The sequence below is a fragment of the Geospiza fortis genome, unplaced genomic scaffold, assembly GCF_000277835.1.
Source record: "Geospiza fortis unplaced genomic scaffold, GeoFor_1.0 scaffold98, whole genome shotgun sequence".
NCBI classification, from domain to species: Eukaryota; Metazoa; Chordata; class Aves; order Passeriformes; family Thraupidae; genus Geospiza; species Geospiza fortis.
In genome coordinates this window covers 7,413,440-7,431,095 of record NW_005054306.1, presented here as the reverse complement: position 1 = coordinate 7,431,095, position 17,656 = coordinate 7,413,440, and the positions used below count along the sequence as shown (strand labels likewise).

General features: G+C 39.4%; 1 protein-coding gene across 1 annotated transcript in view; it reads left to right on the top strand.

Annotated features, from left to right (window-relative positions):
• CEP85L (centrosomal protein 85 like) overlaps positions 1-17,656 on the top strand; it is a 90,651-nt gene that overhangs the window by 16,458 nt on the left and 56,537 nt on the right. Inside the window, exon 3 of the mRNA XM_031066723.1 lies at positions 9,681-10,447. Within this exon, the coding sequence (XP_030922583.1) occupies positions 9,681-10,447 (767 nt within the window). The remainder of the gene's footprint in view (positions 1-9,680; positions 10,448-17,656) is intronic.

Here is a 17,656-nt window from a genome sequence, read left to right as displayed (position 1 = left end):
TCAGTAAATTGCTTGTGGCCCATGAAGTGCTTCCAAGAGGTGCAGAGCAGCAGCAGTGCTGCAGCAGGGCAGGCTGGCTGTGCTTGGCGACCTGGGCTGACCTTGGTCTGCAGCAGGAGGAAGGAGTCAAGCAGGGACAGTGCTGCTGTGAAGCAGGGAGAACCAGCAAGCAGTATCCTCCTGCCTCACTGCACCCATGGCAGCCTCACTGCTGGGGCTGCTCACAGCACCTGCTGCTGCCTGTTAAAGGATTTCTGTTTGCATCTGAGTAGTGTATGTGTGGTTCTGATTGTACAGAAGTCTCTGTGATACTTGGAAGAGTTACCAATTCAAGGGCTGTCAGATATTGGAACAGGCTGCCCAGGGAAGTGGTTGAGTCACCATCCCTAGAGGTTTTCAAAAGATAACATGTAGATATGGTGCTTGAGGTTTTAGTGTGGGACTTGGTAGTGCTGGGTTAATAGTTGGGCTTAATGATCTTGAAGGTCTTCTCCAACCTAAATGATTCTGTTCTATGATTATGGGTTTGGGCTGGGACTCCTGAAGTAAGAATGCAGAGGTAAACTAGGAGGATGACTACTGTGCAAAGCTCAGTTGAGGGAGATCAGTAGAGGAAATGAAGCTGAAATGTGAGATTGGGAGAAAAGATGAAGGTGTGTTCTCTCTTCCCTACTTGTGTGGCCTGGCATAAAACTGAAGGGTGCTGGTCCTGTTTAGAGCTATTCCTGGTGGGCTGTGAACCAAGAGATTCACTGCTCTGTGGTAAGGATAACAGGTACCAGCTGACTCTAAATATTTTAATATTTAATAAATTTTAAATTATTTCAATACAAAGTCTTAGTAGAGAGAGGGGTTAAACTGTTGTTAGTGGATAATTATCTCAAAAACATAGCCAGACACTCCAGTCTCCTTGAAAGTGGGATTTAACCTTCTAAAGTTACATGACATAGAATTGAGGGCTCTGTTTCTACCTGTAGTTATGAAGAAAATGTGGGTCAGCCACAGAGTTTTAACTCTCTGGAATGATAGTGCTCTCTGGGAGCCCTCAGGTTTTGCTCTGTCCCTTGTGTTAGAGGATGTCTCTTAACTCTCCTCATGTGAGTTTGTCTTCACTTGCACATCCTTTGCTCTTCATGTCTTGGGTGAAGTAGTTTTGCTGCCGAAAGGTATCAGCCTAGCTAATCTGGGAATGTTGTTGGAGGAGATGGTATCAGAGCCAAGTTTGAGAGTTGGGATGATAGAAATAAGTTGCCTGTGGAGACTGAGAATGCACAGCTTGCATCTGTCTTGATATAGGAAAGGGTAAGTATGTACCTGGTACTGGGTGTTCTCTTGCAGAGAACAAAAATACTTAGAATTATCCCCCTCTGGAGGGCAGGGATGGATTTCTGTTCGGATGGGCTAAGGTACTCTAGTTTTTTTGAGTCATCCCCAGCTGGAAATGAAAAAAATAATGCCAGCAAGAGGGGGTATCTGATGGCTGTTGAAGTAGATGGTATTTGTGGCATGGGCATCTTGCAGATACATAAAGGAAGGAGAAGAGATATATTGTGCCATCCACAGTATTTTTTCCCCTTTAGCCGTTACTTTTAAAGAAGGTCCTAGGGGGACATATGATTTCTTTACGTCTTCACTGTTAAGTGCTGCTTGTTGGAAAATGGAATTAGAAGCTGTAGATGGCCTTCATAAAAGGGCAAATGCAAGTTAAGATCTAGACTTCTAAAAAATGAGACAGCTAACTACAAAAGAAACTCCCTGTGGCAGTATAGGTTTTCACTCATGCTTCTGTTTCAGCGAAATCAAGTTGCCTGTTTACGTGACTGCTGTTCTGGAATATTGCTTTATCCTCTTATCTGGGGGGGTGAAAATAGAACCCATTAATCTAAAAATTGTTCTACTTAGTTATATAACTGTTTCTTAAAAATAGCTCTTAGATGGCTGGAGAAGATAGATGCTGGGGGATTCAAATTACGCTTGGTTTATGCTCTTTTGCATAGAGCATCCACATCACATGCATAATATTTTTTATTGTTTTGTGGGAGCCAGATGCCTGTAACTCACATGTGCTCACATAGTGGCCTGTGAACATCCTGTAGCACAGCTCTCTCTCAGGTGCTATACATGTATGGCAGCAAAATAGCACCAAAGCTGAAGCTTAGTGTAGAGAGGCACATCAAGAGAACACATTGAGGATGGGATGTTTCTTTGTGTGTGTGTCACTTACTGCTGGGAAAGTTTAGCTTTTTGGAAATGGTTGCTCAGAGCATCCTTTATTATGTTGTTTTTCTAGAAATTGCTATTATATTTGACAGTGGCTTTGTGATATCCTTGGTTGAAGAGGCAAAGTGCATAAATCAAAAGTTTTATTATAGTCTGGTAAAACAAGTTCATTCTTTTAAGACAGAATTCTATCTTAATGTGCTCAGTTTTCTCACCTAAAGAGATTTTTATATAAGTTTGGTTAGCCTTTCTCTTTACAGATTAATTTAGCAGATGGCCATTGCAAGCTTGGACCAATAGCAGTCATAAATAACTTGTTTTCAGTGACTGATATGGAGTGAAAATTTGCTCTTGGGCTTACCTGCTGTTTGCTTTAGACTATTTGCTCAGATCAAATCTGTGAAATATTTTCTGCTTCAGTTAAATATCCCATGGTATTGTATTTGTCACTTTTCTTTTAATGAATCTAACATTCATTTTAATTCTCTAACATTGGCATCTGGAATAATGGAGTAGGGTAGGGAAAACAAGAATAGAATCTTGCAGTAGTTGACTTTGCTGTAATTTATTTTTCTCTGCTGAATAATCTTTTCCTGTAAAACAAATTTTGCCTGCTGCTTTTTGAAATGTGTGCTTGTTCGTCAGAGCTGCCCTTGTTGCACAGGCCTCACTTCATTTTGGAGTGGCAGCATCTCACCTCTATACACTGCTACTTTCCTTTACAGTCCCCTGTTATATCATCTTCTGAATCTGGGTTTCATTTAAGTGAGCTAAGTTGACCCAGATCTGGCTCAAGAGTAGAAGTTACTAAATTTTTTCGAAGAGTTGTGGATTCCCCAGCTGAGTATTATTAGCCTAGATATTGCTGGGTAAATTGGCAGTTCACAGAAATATTAATAGGCAGTACTCTTTTTTTTTTGTGTGTCCTGAAATACCAGTTATGCTAGATCCCTTGGGCAGGACAGATCTACTTGGTGTGTATCTGGTATGTTGGGGGTTTAGGGGTTTTCTTTTTTTTCTCTGCATATATATACCTAGTGAGTGTTAAGACCTCAGGTTTACTGTACCACTCACATGCACTTGCCTTTTTCTGTTTGTTTGTGGAGTTTGTATTTGTTTTCCCCTATCAAAAACTGTTGCACTGCCTTGGTACAGTCTCCCTGAAGTCAACCTTTGCAAAACACAAACTGTTGTTAGAAGTTTTTGTTAAGCTTCGTTTGTTGAAACACATGTAAAATTTTATTATTTGGGTGTTATAATTAGTACTGCCAAACAGCTAGTTTAAAGAAGTTTATTTAAAAGCAGAATGTGGATCATTTTACCCAGTATTTTCTTGCACCAAAAAAAAAAATCAAAACCCAAACCAGCTATAAAAGTCAGGGAAATGTATATTAACTTTTAATGAGGAATGTTTTGGATGACAGGTCATTCTACCAAATGTATTTTAATATCAGTTAGTACTGAGAACTTTGACCTCAAATCTGACTGCAGTGGCACATAGAGTAAACTAACACTTTCTACAGACTTTGTCTCCTGTGTAGTGTTTTTTTAACTGATCATGTAGGATCAGAAAAGCAAATGTTATATCTCTGTGTGCTTCATTTTGGTACTGATTTTGTTTTGATCATCCCCCCGCAATTCTTTGGGAAGATGCTCAGATTGCCTCTTGCCATCTCAATTAAGTGATGGAATTAAGAACTTCGGCTCTTGAAATGGAATGTGGAATGCAGAGATTGATTTGTAGTGCTAAGGTGAGATCATATGAAGGTGTGGCCCGCTGTGTTACTTAGTTGTGTGTTCTTGCCGCTAGAATCTTTAGAACTTTGCTAATGAGGTTTTTACCAGGTCTGCTATCTCATAAGGCATGGTGGAAACCTGATGTTAAGGATGACCTCTCAAGCATGGGACAACACTCTTTAAATAAATCAAAGCTGGTGAGTGTTGGCTGTGCCCTAATGAGACTTGATAAAAGAGCGGATTTGTGAAAGAGTATTTCAGTACCAGAAATACTGCAGCTTAATACAAAGTAGTAGCTCCTGCAAGGCACATTCCTTGTCAATACTATGTGCTAGGGAAAATAGTGTTTTCAGGTAAATCTAAGTGAAGCAAGGCAACCTTTTACATGGTGAGATGAAAACAGGGTGTGAATAATGTGAAAATAGGGAAATACAAGTTATTTTCTTTGCGTAAGTGTTTTTCAGTTGCTAAGTGAGGAGGTATAATTTCCTCTTGTTCAGTGACAATTTCTTTGTTAAACTTTAATACATTTTAGAACATACTTTTTTCTCACTCGCTGTTTTTGTATTGTTTGCAAATTGAGAATGCTGTCCTCATTGCTTACTTTGAGAATGATTGTTGCTACCCTGTCACCTCTCTGTCAAACAAGGGAGAAGGTGTGTTTGCCTCAAGGGTGTGGAAGAGAATGAGAAGTCACAACTGGGGGAAAAGCAAATTCATTAGCTGTAGAGGAGGAGGCTAAGGAAGATGGACACCAAATGGCCAGGTCTTAATAAATTAGATGGGATGTGTTAAGCAAGTTTCTGTTCAAGTATGTTCATATGTACATAGCATTCCCTTTGTTTGTAAGGATGTCTAAGAAGCTGTTTGCCATTTGCTGGAACTCAGTGTTACCTCTGCAGTTCTTTCCTTGCATAAGTGTGGATGCCATCCTGATATTTGTGAGTGCAGTTTTTACTCTTTCCAGCATGGCTTTCTGCTCTGCTTACTAAAAATCCTTTAAAATTGCCTTGTAGCATTTTTTGATACCTGTGCATTGTAGGAGGCCTGTGAGGCTGTCCTGCCATTTGTTCCTTCTTCCATCTCTCCATAATAACATTGCTGAGGGGTAGTAGCTTTACCAGTATTTCATCTGAAACAAAGTCCTAAAAGCAACAAAATTGCTTCAGTTTTTGAAAATCTCATCTTAACTTCAACCTTCTAAGTTCACATTCAAGTTCACATTCATATTATTCAGCATTGTACTGTTCAAATTATTTGTGAATTACATAGCTTTTAAATTCCTTCACCTTTTAAAACTAGCGAGTTTTTAGGTACAACTTGCATTCCTTTGGTATGCAACACAGTAGGTTACAGAAAATCCCATACAATTAATGTGAAACAAAGTAGAACTGACTTGGAGTTTGCAACCCACATCTTATGTAAAAGAATTCTGATTGATACTGGCAGTACAGTGATGGTGATGGTGGAAGGCAGCGAACTTCCTTCTTTTTTCCAATTGATATTAATTTGACTTGCTTCTAAACACCACATGGCTGTTTCTGCTTTGAAGGCATAGATGTTTTACTGGCAGTAGGTATTTTAGCATTTAATACTATTTAAAATTAACTTCAGTTAGTATTATGTTTTTTCTCTAGTAAGTTTTTTGTTAGTTACTCTTCTATATTCGTTCCTTGCTGTTCAAACACAGAACTCTATAAACAAATAATGTTTAGGAATTTCTTCTCATGCAAAACTTGTTAAGTGTCTGAACAGTTCCCTGCTTTTCTGCCACAGCTTTCTGTGATGCATGTTCTTATTCATTCTTTGGAAGGGAGTTATTTGCAGAGATTCCTTCCTTCATTCGCCTCATATTTTGAAATAGTAAACATGAAGTAATATGAAAAAGGCCTGTAAAAAGAATGATGAAGAATTCAAGACAGTACCAAAAAAAAAACCAAAAAACCCCCTAGCAAACCAACCAAGCCCAAACCGTTCCTGTGAGTGCTGCTGCACCCTGGAAAGGCATGCTTTTGCTTCCAGAGGGTGATGAGTCAGTCTGCTTAGGACTTCTTACAAGAACTGGCCTCCTGCCTGGCCACTTTGAAATGTCTCATTTTGCTCATCTGATTATCTCTGTTGCATTAAGGCCTGTCTGGTTTGTGAGTAGGTAGGCAGGGAGGAGCACACATGTAGCATCAATACTACTGTAGTGGCACATCATCCCAATGTCTTTGTCTTTCAACCAACTCTCAGGAGAGTTATACACTTCTGTTGTTGAAAACAGCTCTTTTGGAGATTTGTGGGAAGCATCCACATGCTTGCATGGTAGATGGAAGACCCATAGCTCCTTCAGTCCTATGCTGGATGCTGGAATTGTTTGTGGCCTGTTGCTGGGGTCCGTGCAGTTAAGAGCTACTGAACAGTTCAGAGGAACTGAGGTCCTATAATGAATGTCAGAGCTTTTGTTCGCTAAACCACAGCCAGATTCAAGACCTTCAGTTTGTATAATGCAGGCTTGACTTCCCCTGTTTATCTTCTGCTCAGTTAGTAAGAATAGTTCCATTCATTTTCCTGGATTGAAGTAAACTATGTAAGTGTTTTGGGGAGGTGAGTGGGAAGGAAGGACAGGAAGAGAAGGTCAGCTGCTTTTAATACTGGTGTTTTTCTCCATGATCAGGGCGTTCTAATTATACCCGGGATAAAATATCAGATTTCAAAGTCCTTCACACAAGGAAGGTTCACTGCTTTTCAGCAGCATTAGATACACATGCATCCCAGAAACACATGTATCAGATACACTTTGATTTTAATTAATAGTTGGTAACTGTATTAGCTGATTACTCTACTATTGTATGATAATATCTTATCTGAAATAGTGAAGAATTTGTCAGAGGTGTATCTTACATGGGAGTTCTCATAGCACTGGTATCACTTTGCAGCTTAAGATGTTGAGGGTTACAGTGAACCTTTACTGACTTGTGTTTTGACTGACTTTTGGGCGATAGATAAGGATTTTAAGTAGCTGCATGAGGGTGGTGTGTCTGGCCTGAGAAATTACTTCAGAGGTTTTTCTTCCAGTAATATAAAAAGCATAGCACGGGAAAATACAAATGAGTAGAAGGTGTTCATTAACTTTATATTGAGGAGTCTCTTTCTTCTACCCCTCTTTCAGAAGAAAGTGCCTGCTGTGCTCTCTCTTTGTGATTAGTTTTTTATTAAGACCAAAATTAGTTCTGTTACATAATTTTCTATGCCAGATAAGCAGTAATTAAATATTTCAGAAGTGTAACACAAGATGGTAAGAAAGCCATATGAAATGTTCTTAATTTTTTATTCCATCTGCTGTTATTGTATGGTAGAAATCTTGTGATGTGTTTTTAAAACAGCGTGCTTTCAATTCTCTTATTTATGTGGCTTTGGAAGTACTGGATCAGGTATTAAAATGTCATGCTTGCTAGAAAAGTACTCCAGGGAGTTTTGTGGTGGGCACCTGAAAAAGTTATTATGATAATTGAAAAGAAGTTGTCATACAGTCTTTTTTCTGCTGAAAGGAAAACCAGTAGCATCTAGCTACTTTTTATCCCCATGTCTCTTTCAGCTTTCATTAAAGAGAGCAGTTTTAAGCTTTGAAAGACTCTGGAGACACACAGGCCATGTTTGAGAGTGTTTGTAATCTTCAAATAAATGCCAGATCAGTGAAGTAAACCCCAAGTAATCCCAAGGAGAGAGCGCTTTCAGGTCTGAACTGGCATTTGCGTACCCCCACCTGTATGGAAGGGAAAACCTGCTGCTTGGATAAAGTTGGCTTTGTCAGGATTTGGCCAGATGGAGCTTATTCCTTATTCCTGTATGTCTACAGAAGACATAATGTCTCTTAAGTTTCATGATGCTTTTTGTATTCTCTCCTAATTTCAATGAAATCTATGAATTTCCTGCTTTTTGTGTTGCGAGGTGTTTCCAAAGGCAGACTGGTTCTCTTTCCAGCTGAGCCTGCAGGCAAGGCAGACTTGAGCAATATGCTCTAAGAAAAAGTGTGAATTTTCTCATATGTTTCAGTGAGTGTTAATGGGAAAACTAATTAGGACAACTTGAAGCCAAAATTACTGTGTTTCTCTTTGAGACAAATTATTGGAGACATCCATTAGCTGTACTTGGATATAAGTGGTATTCCAAGTTCAAATCTGTTTGAAGAGTTTAGAATTGGAAGTGAAGAAGTTTAAATCTTAACTCAAAATTAAATATTTTAAAATTAAATTTAGAAAAAGGAAAAATAAAAATCTACCACATATTAATAAGTCTATAATCTAATAAATTAAGAAGATGTATTTTTAATTATTATTGGTTTTAATTTCAGTTTTAAAACCATGGATGTCTAACATGAAGTGAGTATTTTAGATGGAAAATGCTATATTAAATACTATTATAGATTTTTTTACTATTTTAAGTTTTACAAATACATGTAGACAGGATTTCTTTTACCTTTCTCTTGCAGATGTAACATTTCTACTCCTAGAAATCTGCATAGCCTAAAACATAGGTCAGTTCTTTTTGAATCCTAATACACTCTTATTTTCTTTGGATATAAAAAGGCCTAGGACTGCTGCCTTTGCTGGACTGACTTTGTGCTGTGTCAGATTCAGCTTCTGCGTAAGGTTCAGTACAAAGGTTAGTTTTCTTGAATGTTACAAAGCCAGCAGCCTCAAGCTAAGGAGTTACCTGTACAAGAGGAGAGGCATTTCTTTCTAATGTGCATTTCCATCCCTGCTTTCCCTGAGTGTCTTTTCCTGAGGAAAAATATAGTAAGAAAAGTAATGAGAAAGAAGAGCCAAGAAATGCTGCAAATGAAAACAATTGGTCACCACCAGCTGTCTGTTGCCCAAGCAGCAGACCCCCAAACCAGCCTTCCCCCAGTTTTATTGCTGAGCATGGTGCCATAGGATACAGAATATCCACTTGGTCAGTTGGGGTCAGCTCTTCCAGCTGCGTCTCCTCCCAGCTCCCTGTGTACCACCAGCCTCTTCACTGGTGCAGTGAGAAGCAGGAAAGGCCTTGACTATGTGTAAGGACTGCTTAGCAGGCACTAAAATATCCCTAAATCACCAACACAGTCTCCAGATCAAATCCAAAACATAGCCCCATACCAGGTACTGTGGAAGAAATTAACTCTTTCCCAGCCAAACACAGCAAAGGAAGCATACTTGGAGATGGGTGAGATCCAGAATGGATGAATAACTCTGTCCCAGTGACCGTTATTAAACCGGCTTGTCTACAGCATTGCCATTTTACCAAGTGCATTTATTGAATCGTTCTGCCTTCAAAAAATGAGAAGAAGGGTGATGGAAGAAGAACCAGTCTTGGGGCTCCTGAACGCCTCTACTGTTTGTGGTATAGAAACTCCCTAGTATATGTGGGGTGGGGGAGAAATCCATCCTGCCACCTTAAAGCTGGCAATGGTTTCTTTGGCTCACAGTCTGAGAATTCTATCTGAAGCTTCTGTTGCCAATGCTTAGTGCGCTTTTCTTTTTGTTATCATGACACCTGAGCAAAATAAACTCGAAAATCTCACACTTTAATTAGTTTCTATTCTCATGGTTTAGAATGATTAGAAGGCCCTATTTTGTCAAGAAACCTCTCTCCTTCTACTTTTGCATTTAACCTTGAATTTGATATTTTGTCCTATCTGAACTAATGTTAATGAGCTCTGTGTTGCACTTATTTACGTGATAAATTTCTCTTCACAGATCACTCAACTTCAAGTGGTACATCATCATTTAAGCCCAGCCGATCACTGGTTTCTATTCCCACTGCCCATGTGATGCTGTCTGGTGCCAGCTCTTCACTTTCCAAACACAGGGAAGCTTTCAAGTCTGATGGCTCAAAATGGAGTACAAGCTTTGTATGGTCAGGAGGAGGCAGAAATCAAGGAGCCCTGGACAACTCTCTTGACATGAAGGATGCAAGACCTGTAAGAAAATGGTCCTCCTTGTCTAAACTCAGCTCACCAAATAATTTCAGCCAAGATGGAAGTAGTCATTCGGTGGAATACAGAGCTGGCACGGACAAAGCTGTGCCACCTCAATTAAGGACAAATGGGCCAAGTTGTTTGCATGACAGCATGGAGTTGCTCAAGATTGAGGACAAAGAAATGGGGAAAAAGCGATCTTCTCTACTGGACTGCAAATACAAATTTGAAACGTGCAGCAAAGACGACTTTGTTTCGGATTCCCCAAGTAGGAGACACGCCTTAGACTTGACCTACAGTGCCTTACCTGAAAGCAAACCGGGGGCAGGCGGCTGCGAGGCTTTCGGGCAGAGATACGCGACCCTGGGACAGCAGGCTGTGAGCGGCGCTCCCATACAGCCGGCAGTGAGGACTCAGATGTGGCTCAAGGAGCAGCTGCGGGCAAATCCCCTGGACTGCAGGCCTGCCGAGGAGCCCTACGGTGTGCCTGCATGGCACATGCAGCAGCTTGAAGACTTTAGAGCAGCAGGTGACCAGCCCATGCAGGTAAGGCCAGAGCTTGGTGTTTGCTGCCATCATGTGGCATCATGGGTTATACCTGAGGAATAACAGGCGGTTTTTAATGAAACAGGAAAGGGAACAGGCCCTCCCAACCAGCTGATGGTATTTTTAAGCTTTGGTTGGGGTGTTGCTGCTTGTTTCTCGATATTAGCTGTTTGATGGGTTTTCTTTTATTTCTGCTGCCTGCTTACTCTGATTCATTGTGCCTGTCCACACGGGACTAACATCTTCATGTGAAGCTGGGCACAGGAAGAGGTTCACCAAGTAGCCTTTTTAGTAGTTTTAGAATAACTGTATAGTGGGGGAAATGTGAAGGTATTTTTATCTGAAAGGGATTACAGAGGCTGCATTTATGCATTCAGCAAAATAAGAATGACTTTTGTGTTGTGCAAGGGTGAATGAAATATTCAAGCTCTTTATGCCTAGCACATAAAAACAGAATTCAGTTTGATATTACTGCTTATTTCTTAACTAATAAAAATCAACTAACAGTAGCCAACAAATCTATTTTTTTAAATAAGCATGTGTGGTTGATGCATCATACTTGAAATATTTTTATATCAAGATTATCAAGCACATAGTTTTAAGATATAGGCAACTCTTTCTAACATTGCAATTCACAGTCTTTGTTTCCAGCTCTTCCCCTAATGGGGAAGTTTGTGAAGGAAGGCAGTATTTAAAATCTACATGTTCATGTTTACCTGTGTAGTAAGTTTGGCTTGACATGACAAAAAAAATCCCAGTTTACAATAAATTTCTCTGAAAGGCATTTTAGCGTTAGACTAGGATATTAGCTCAGCGGAGGTAATCTAGCAGTATGTTCAGATTTCCTGTTTTCTTCAGCCTGAAGTACACAACATAATTTAGAAAGAGTTGTGCTCAAGTGTTGTTGCTCCTTTTGTTGTATATTGATGGAAAGAATAACAAGTTTAGAGATTGTTAACATCCAGTTTTGCTCTTAATGGTGGTCTGATTTTGGTTTTTGGTGGTGTTTTGAGTTTTTGTTATTTTTTATGGGGTTGGTTTTTTGTTGGTTTTTTTTTTCTTTTTAACTGAAGAAAATTGAAGCCAATTAATATGGCCAAACTAATAGTAATCTCTAAGGGTTTGTCTAAAAACCTGACACTGTTACAGCTAGCCACCTTTTATTGCTGCAGAAACCCTCACCTTTCTCTAAGCACTTCCAAGATTCTGATGCTGATAAATTCCCCAGGTAGGGAGCAGAGGCTGATGGGGTCCTCTCAGAACTGAAGTGACAGAGATGGGCTCAGTGCTGAGGCTGGGTCCAGGGCACTGCCAGCTGGACTTGGGCAGCTGGCACCTGCTGGTGGCATTAAGGAGCACACAAAGGGTTTGGGAAGCAACAGCAGGGTACCATGAGGGAGCTTGGTCTATCCATTCTTTCAAGTCTTCCCAAACACCTGAGATGTGTAGCTGGCTGCGGCCACCAGTGGTGCTGACTGTGAGATTTGTGATCAGGTTACTGTGCCTGGATTTAAATATACTGAATGACATAATGTTAAGGTTGGAAGGGATCTTAAAGATCATTTAATTCCACCCCCCTCTGCCATGGGTAGGGACACCTCTCACTAGACCAGGTGGCTCAAAGCCTTGTCCAACCTAGTCTTGGATACTGCCAGGTTTGGGACATGCACAACTTCCTGAGCAACCTGTTTCTGTGTGTTACCACCCTCACAGCAAAGAATTTCTTCCTAATATTCAGCCTTAAATTTCCCCTTTTTCAGTTTGTACCCATTACTCCATATCCTATCACTGCAGTTCCAGTGAAGGGACTCCAGCAGGTCCCCTTCAGATACTGCGTGGTTGCTATGAGATTGCCACTCAACCTTGTCTTCTCCAGGCTGAACAGCTCCACCTTCCTCAGCCTGTTTTCATAGGGGAGATGCTCCAGTCCTCTTGCCAATTTTGTGGCCTCTGATCATGTTTAAGTACATATGAAGGCAAGGTTAAATCTTTGAAACAGATGAAGCCCTGTATGTGTTATTACAGTTACTCAAAAGCTTTCATCCATGCAGGCATTGCTACTGAGCTGTGTTTGGAGGACAGAGCCAGCAGGGGGAACACAAGCATTATTTATCTTTTGCTTAGATTCAAAAGCAGGGCTGCACCTTTCCAGGTTTTTGAGATTTGACATTTTGCCTAAAACTGGATTGTTTTGTTTTGTGGAGTGTTTTTTGTTTGTTTGTTTCTGGGGTGGCTTTTTTTTTTGTTGTTTTGGTTTTTTGTTTTGTTTTGTTTTTTGGTTGTTGTTTGGTTTTTTTGTTTGTTTTTGGTTTTTTTTGTTTTGGAGTTTTGGGTTTTGTTTGTTTGTTTGTTTGTTTTTTGGGGTTTTGGGGGTTTTGTTGGGTTTTTTGGTTTTGGTTTTTTTTATCACCTGTAACTTCTACATCTCTGTGGTGGAAATTGCTTATGCCCTTAGCAAGTGCTTCCACTGGCATGATCTGGAGTCATATTGCTGGGCCTTGAAATGGGATCTGTTCTATGTCCTCAAGCGAGATGTGGTTGTGGAGTAGGACCCAGTGGAGACTAAAGTGTGTGCAAGAGCAGTGAGCCTTTGGGCTCGTAGAGGCATCCGCTGCCATCCCTCCCTTCCCTCCTGTCCTTCTGACAGAGGTTACACCTCTAAGGAGGAGAGATGCCAGAAGCAATGAAAAAACGAGAATGATTCTTCCTGTCTTGACACCTGTCTTTTAAAGAAACCTCAGCATCATTCTGCTGTGGCCTTGTTTTAGAGATCACGTGTACCTGGGAACTGGTATTTTATTATTTCTGAGAAACCAAGAAAACTGCAATCCCAAGTAGAATATATATCTAAGAGATAGAGTAGAAGGCATAAGAGGAAACTGATGATTTATAAAAAGGGCAAAACCCACAGCTCTATGTAATTTTTTAAATTATTCTTTTCCTTTGAGGATTGTTTTTGCTTTTTTGCTTTTAATGCATATGTATCCTGATGGTTTTTCTAGGACTGAAAAAAGTCAGTTTATCATTATTTTTTTTTCTTTAAAACTACTATTGCCATGAACAGAGAATACAACAAACTTTGCTTTTAACTGTTAATCTAGAGCAGCTTTGTGCATCTTTAAGATAGCTGAACTCTGTAGCCTCCCCTTCTTCCAGCCTGTCACTAATGAAGTAAGAATAGACAGCAGCAATTTTTTGAGTTGATTTTGAGGACTGATGGTTCAGGAACAGCTGTTTGACTTAATAATACACACTACAGATAAGTTTTTATGTTCTCACAGATTAGTATAGACAGTTGACCATAGAAAATGCTAATTCAGAGTTAATTTTTGTAAAATCAGAGAAGCTTTCTATTTGTTTACTCTAATAGAAAGTATAATGTAACACCCCTCAAAAGCTGTTCCAAGGTCAATTACTTTCAAGCTTAAGATTCTCTGCTTCCTTAGTAGTCTGGAATTGACTGAACTCAGTGGTTTTTCTTATACTTTGCTTCCCAAATTATGATGTGGCTTTTCCATTCCAATTGTAAACCATGGATTGTAAAGACAAAGGTCCTGTGCATTGTAAGGGAAGCTCAGAGTGTTGGGTAGAAGGCCTACAGCTGCATTTTGATTGTCCTTCAGGATGTGGTCAGGTTTGCAGCTGCAGAAAATGTGCTGTGGAACAGCAGAATGCCTCTTAGAGAAGGTGCATCCTTCAGCTGTGGGTGTGATGTTTGTACATTTCAGAAATAAATCTCCAAGGAGAATCTGCTCTTTGGTTATTGTGTAACATTGTGGAGTTGCATCTGAAAATTCATTTTCTTAGCTAATGTGAATTATTTAATGTATGCTTTTGAAAATAACCATTCTCCTACGCATTTCCTAGGAACAGATTTTAAAAGTTCTTCAGTGTATGGAGTTCAGTTTATGCACTGAAACAAAGAAATATTGCTTTAATGAAAACAGTTTCCATGCAGAATTTATATTTCACCATATACTTGTTTAATTGTTTTCAATATACTGCTGATCTTTGAATAAGGAAATGTGTGATAAGGGCTGTATTAAGAGAAAAAAAATGCTTATAATACACAACAACATTTCCCATATACTGAACTTGGAGGCCATAAAATCTGAATTAAAAGGCTCTATGTTTTAAAGCAATGGCATTTCAAAATTTTCAAGCAAAAGAAATTAAGTCTGATGCTATTATATATCCTATTATCTGAATGCATGTAGGTACATGCTGTGTGCTGGTCCATTTCATTTTAAAATGAAAGCATACCTTTAAAATTGTTGGAGATCATATAATAAGAAGGAAAGCTTCAGAAGGTTGCATATCTACATATTAACTTTGACTGGTGTTGCAAGTATCACAGTATGAATCTCTTTATTCCAGTGTACAGAGCATCTGTATGATTTCTGCATGGTGTGCTAAATTGTGTCAGAATATTGCAGAGATAATAGGTAGAAATTACTTAAGTGCATCTTTTCCCTTTAATGTACCAGGTTTAGTGTTTTTTTTTTTAATGAGGAAAACACTGTATTGATCATACCATGCATATAAAAATTGCTGGAAATTAAGTTTTAATGCAGTGAGAAGTTATTAGAAGAATTCTCATTGCAAAGCAGAAAAGGATGAAAGTAAACTGCATGCATATTTAAAAATCGATAAACAAAGCTGTAAAATTCTAATTGAAAGAAAAATCATAACATTTGTAAGATAACATTGTTGCCATATAGAATTTTATTCTTAAAACTAGGGGTTTTTTACAATCCTGTCAGATCAGAAAATTAAAATTATTAATATCAATATTTTTCCTATGTCACATTTTGATGAAACCATACTTTTCAGGAATAGAAAACTTTTCAACATGAGGAATTATCACTTTCAGCTAGCAGAATGAACTCCTTTAATGTAAACCACAACTAAGCTTTGATGGTCTGTTCCTTTTGCTGTGAAGTTGGTAGCTCAACAAATGGGATTCCATTCATTATAAGGTGCTTGTAGGTTCAGTCTGGAGTGCTAGCAAATGATCAGAAAGCAAACTTGGACTGTTCTTGATTGCAAAAAGAGCCTTGGCATTGGTTAGCTGATAACTTTGCCAGCTTTATATGTCATCTCTGGGAAATGTGTGTTTCAGTTTCAGTAGTGTATTCAGCATTTGTTGAGCATTCTGTCATGCTCATTGCTGGCTGAGAGGAGGCTACTGGGATTGTGTCTGGGGATTGTTTCTCCATGCTCTGACAGCAAAGTTTCTCACAAACTTCGTTGGTATGTAATTTTTGATCTGGATATACATACTCATTGGTGGCAGCAGGCTCATCTTCCTCAATTTATTAAAAAGGAATATGTAATTTCATTGTTATGTCAGGGCCAACTGGTGTCACAGTGGTTTCCCTAGGATAGGGAAACTTCTGAATATAGAGAAGGTCATATAGACAGTAAGTTTTGGGTAGTCCCAAGCAGTGAATAACCATTTTGTTGGGAAAACTGTTCTTATTCTGCTTTGGGCTAGAGTGGGTTTCCTGTTTGTTACTGTGGTTTTGCTGTGCATTGAACCATCTATGTCAAGTATCAACAGGAATTCTCCGAAGTAATACAAAACTATGTAACCACTACCACATATATCTCTAGTATATAAATTTGCAGGTTTTTTTTTTAAAGCAGAATATTTCAAGATTATAAAAAGAAACGATTGCTTATTGGGATGTAGCTGTGCAAAGTTTTCTGCTTTAAATGCAAACAGATTGGAATTCATACTACTATAGCTATCAACTTCAAAAAACTATGGGTATGTGGTTTGCAGAAGCCATTTCAAATGGTTATTGCACATATTTCAGAGCAGGTGAGAAAAAAGCTTTTGTTGTAACTATCTGTGCTGCTCTAGGCCATTGTGCTGGTTTGGCTGGAGCAGAGGCAATTTCCTTCATCGTAGCTACACTTTGTATTTATACCAATCCATAGTCCCATGCTAACTACTATACCATGAAGAAAATTAACTTTATTCCAGATAAAACCTGCACACTAATGCTCTGTAAGCTTTGGAGCAGGTAGCATAGAGTGGAATGTGGATACTTACTAATGGCAGGAATTCCTTAAGTTTTCAGGTTTGCTGGGCATGCTGCCCTTTCCTGTGAAAAGTCTGTTCATAGATCCAGTTTAGATGAGTCTCCTGCAGATAACTGAATAACAATAGTGATCATATGGGAATTCTGGGTGTGAACATGAATAGATGAGCTCTGTAATACACTCAGCACTCAGCAATATATGTGCTGAATCAGGGATGTGCTGTTGGCAGTAGGAAGCTGGAGCTGGGGCTTCCCCCATCCATGAAACAACATCTGCCTCTTATGCATGTGTGTTAATATGCATATCTATGGCAATAAATTTACTGTACAATATATATTTTTTGGTTTACACTTGGTGATTCTTATGCTTGGTTCTTGTGTTTCACTTAGGAAAGTGAGATACTAAGAGAAAGTTGTTTGGCTCCAGCATGATGTATGACAGTCTGCTTCTGGTCCCCTCCTTTCCCAGCACTTCTTATGTTTTTAGCTCTACCTTCTGGAAAATCATTCCAACAGAAGTGTGCTCTCGTTGGTCACTCTCCTTCCCAGGAGGCTGTGGGAAAAGTACATCACTGTGTAAAGAGCCACAAAAAAAGGTCCTGTAAGGAGTTTTTGCTGCATGCCTAGAGGTGAGGACAGGCTATGGACTGATGATGGCACTGGCGAGTAACAAGTGGTCTCTCAAATACGGCTGGAGGGCTCCCACACTGCTCACTTGACCTGTGCATAAGTGGTAAATCCTCTTACTGAAGCTGTGGTGCATCTTGGGTTTGTGCAGCTGTGCCTACTGCTGGAGTATGTGCTGGTGCTAAGGGTCTCCTGGCCAGAATTACGATAAGCCTGGGTAATGGCCCTTTGTTTTTCAGTTGTTTTGACTGGTGCTTCTTTTGATATGCTGGTTAACACAAGGCTTCTGGCTTTTGAGGTGTTGCAGTGAACCACAGGTGGTCAAAAAAAAGGTCTAAATAATAATAATGTTTTCATATTTGACCTTCACTTATCCCTATCTCTGCTACTGCAAGCTGCTTTTCAGGGATATCTTTGTTTCCATTTACAGCATCTGTGCTTTTCTCTTCACAGGTAATTTGATGTGTGCTGTCAACACAAAGCTGGCATTTTGGTTTGCCTTCCTGCTGTCATTTCCCATTAAGTATACGTT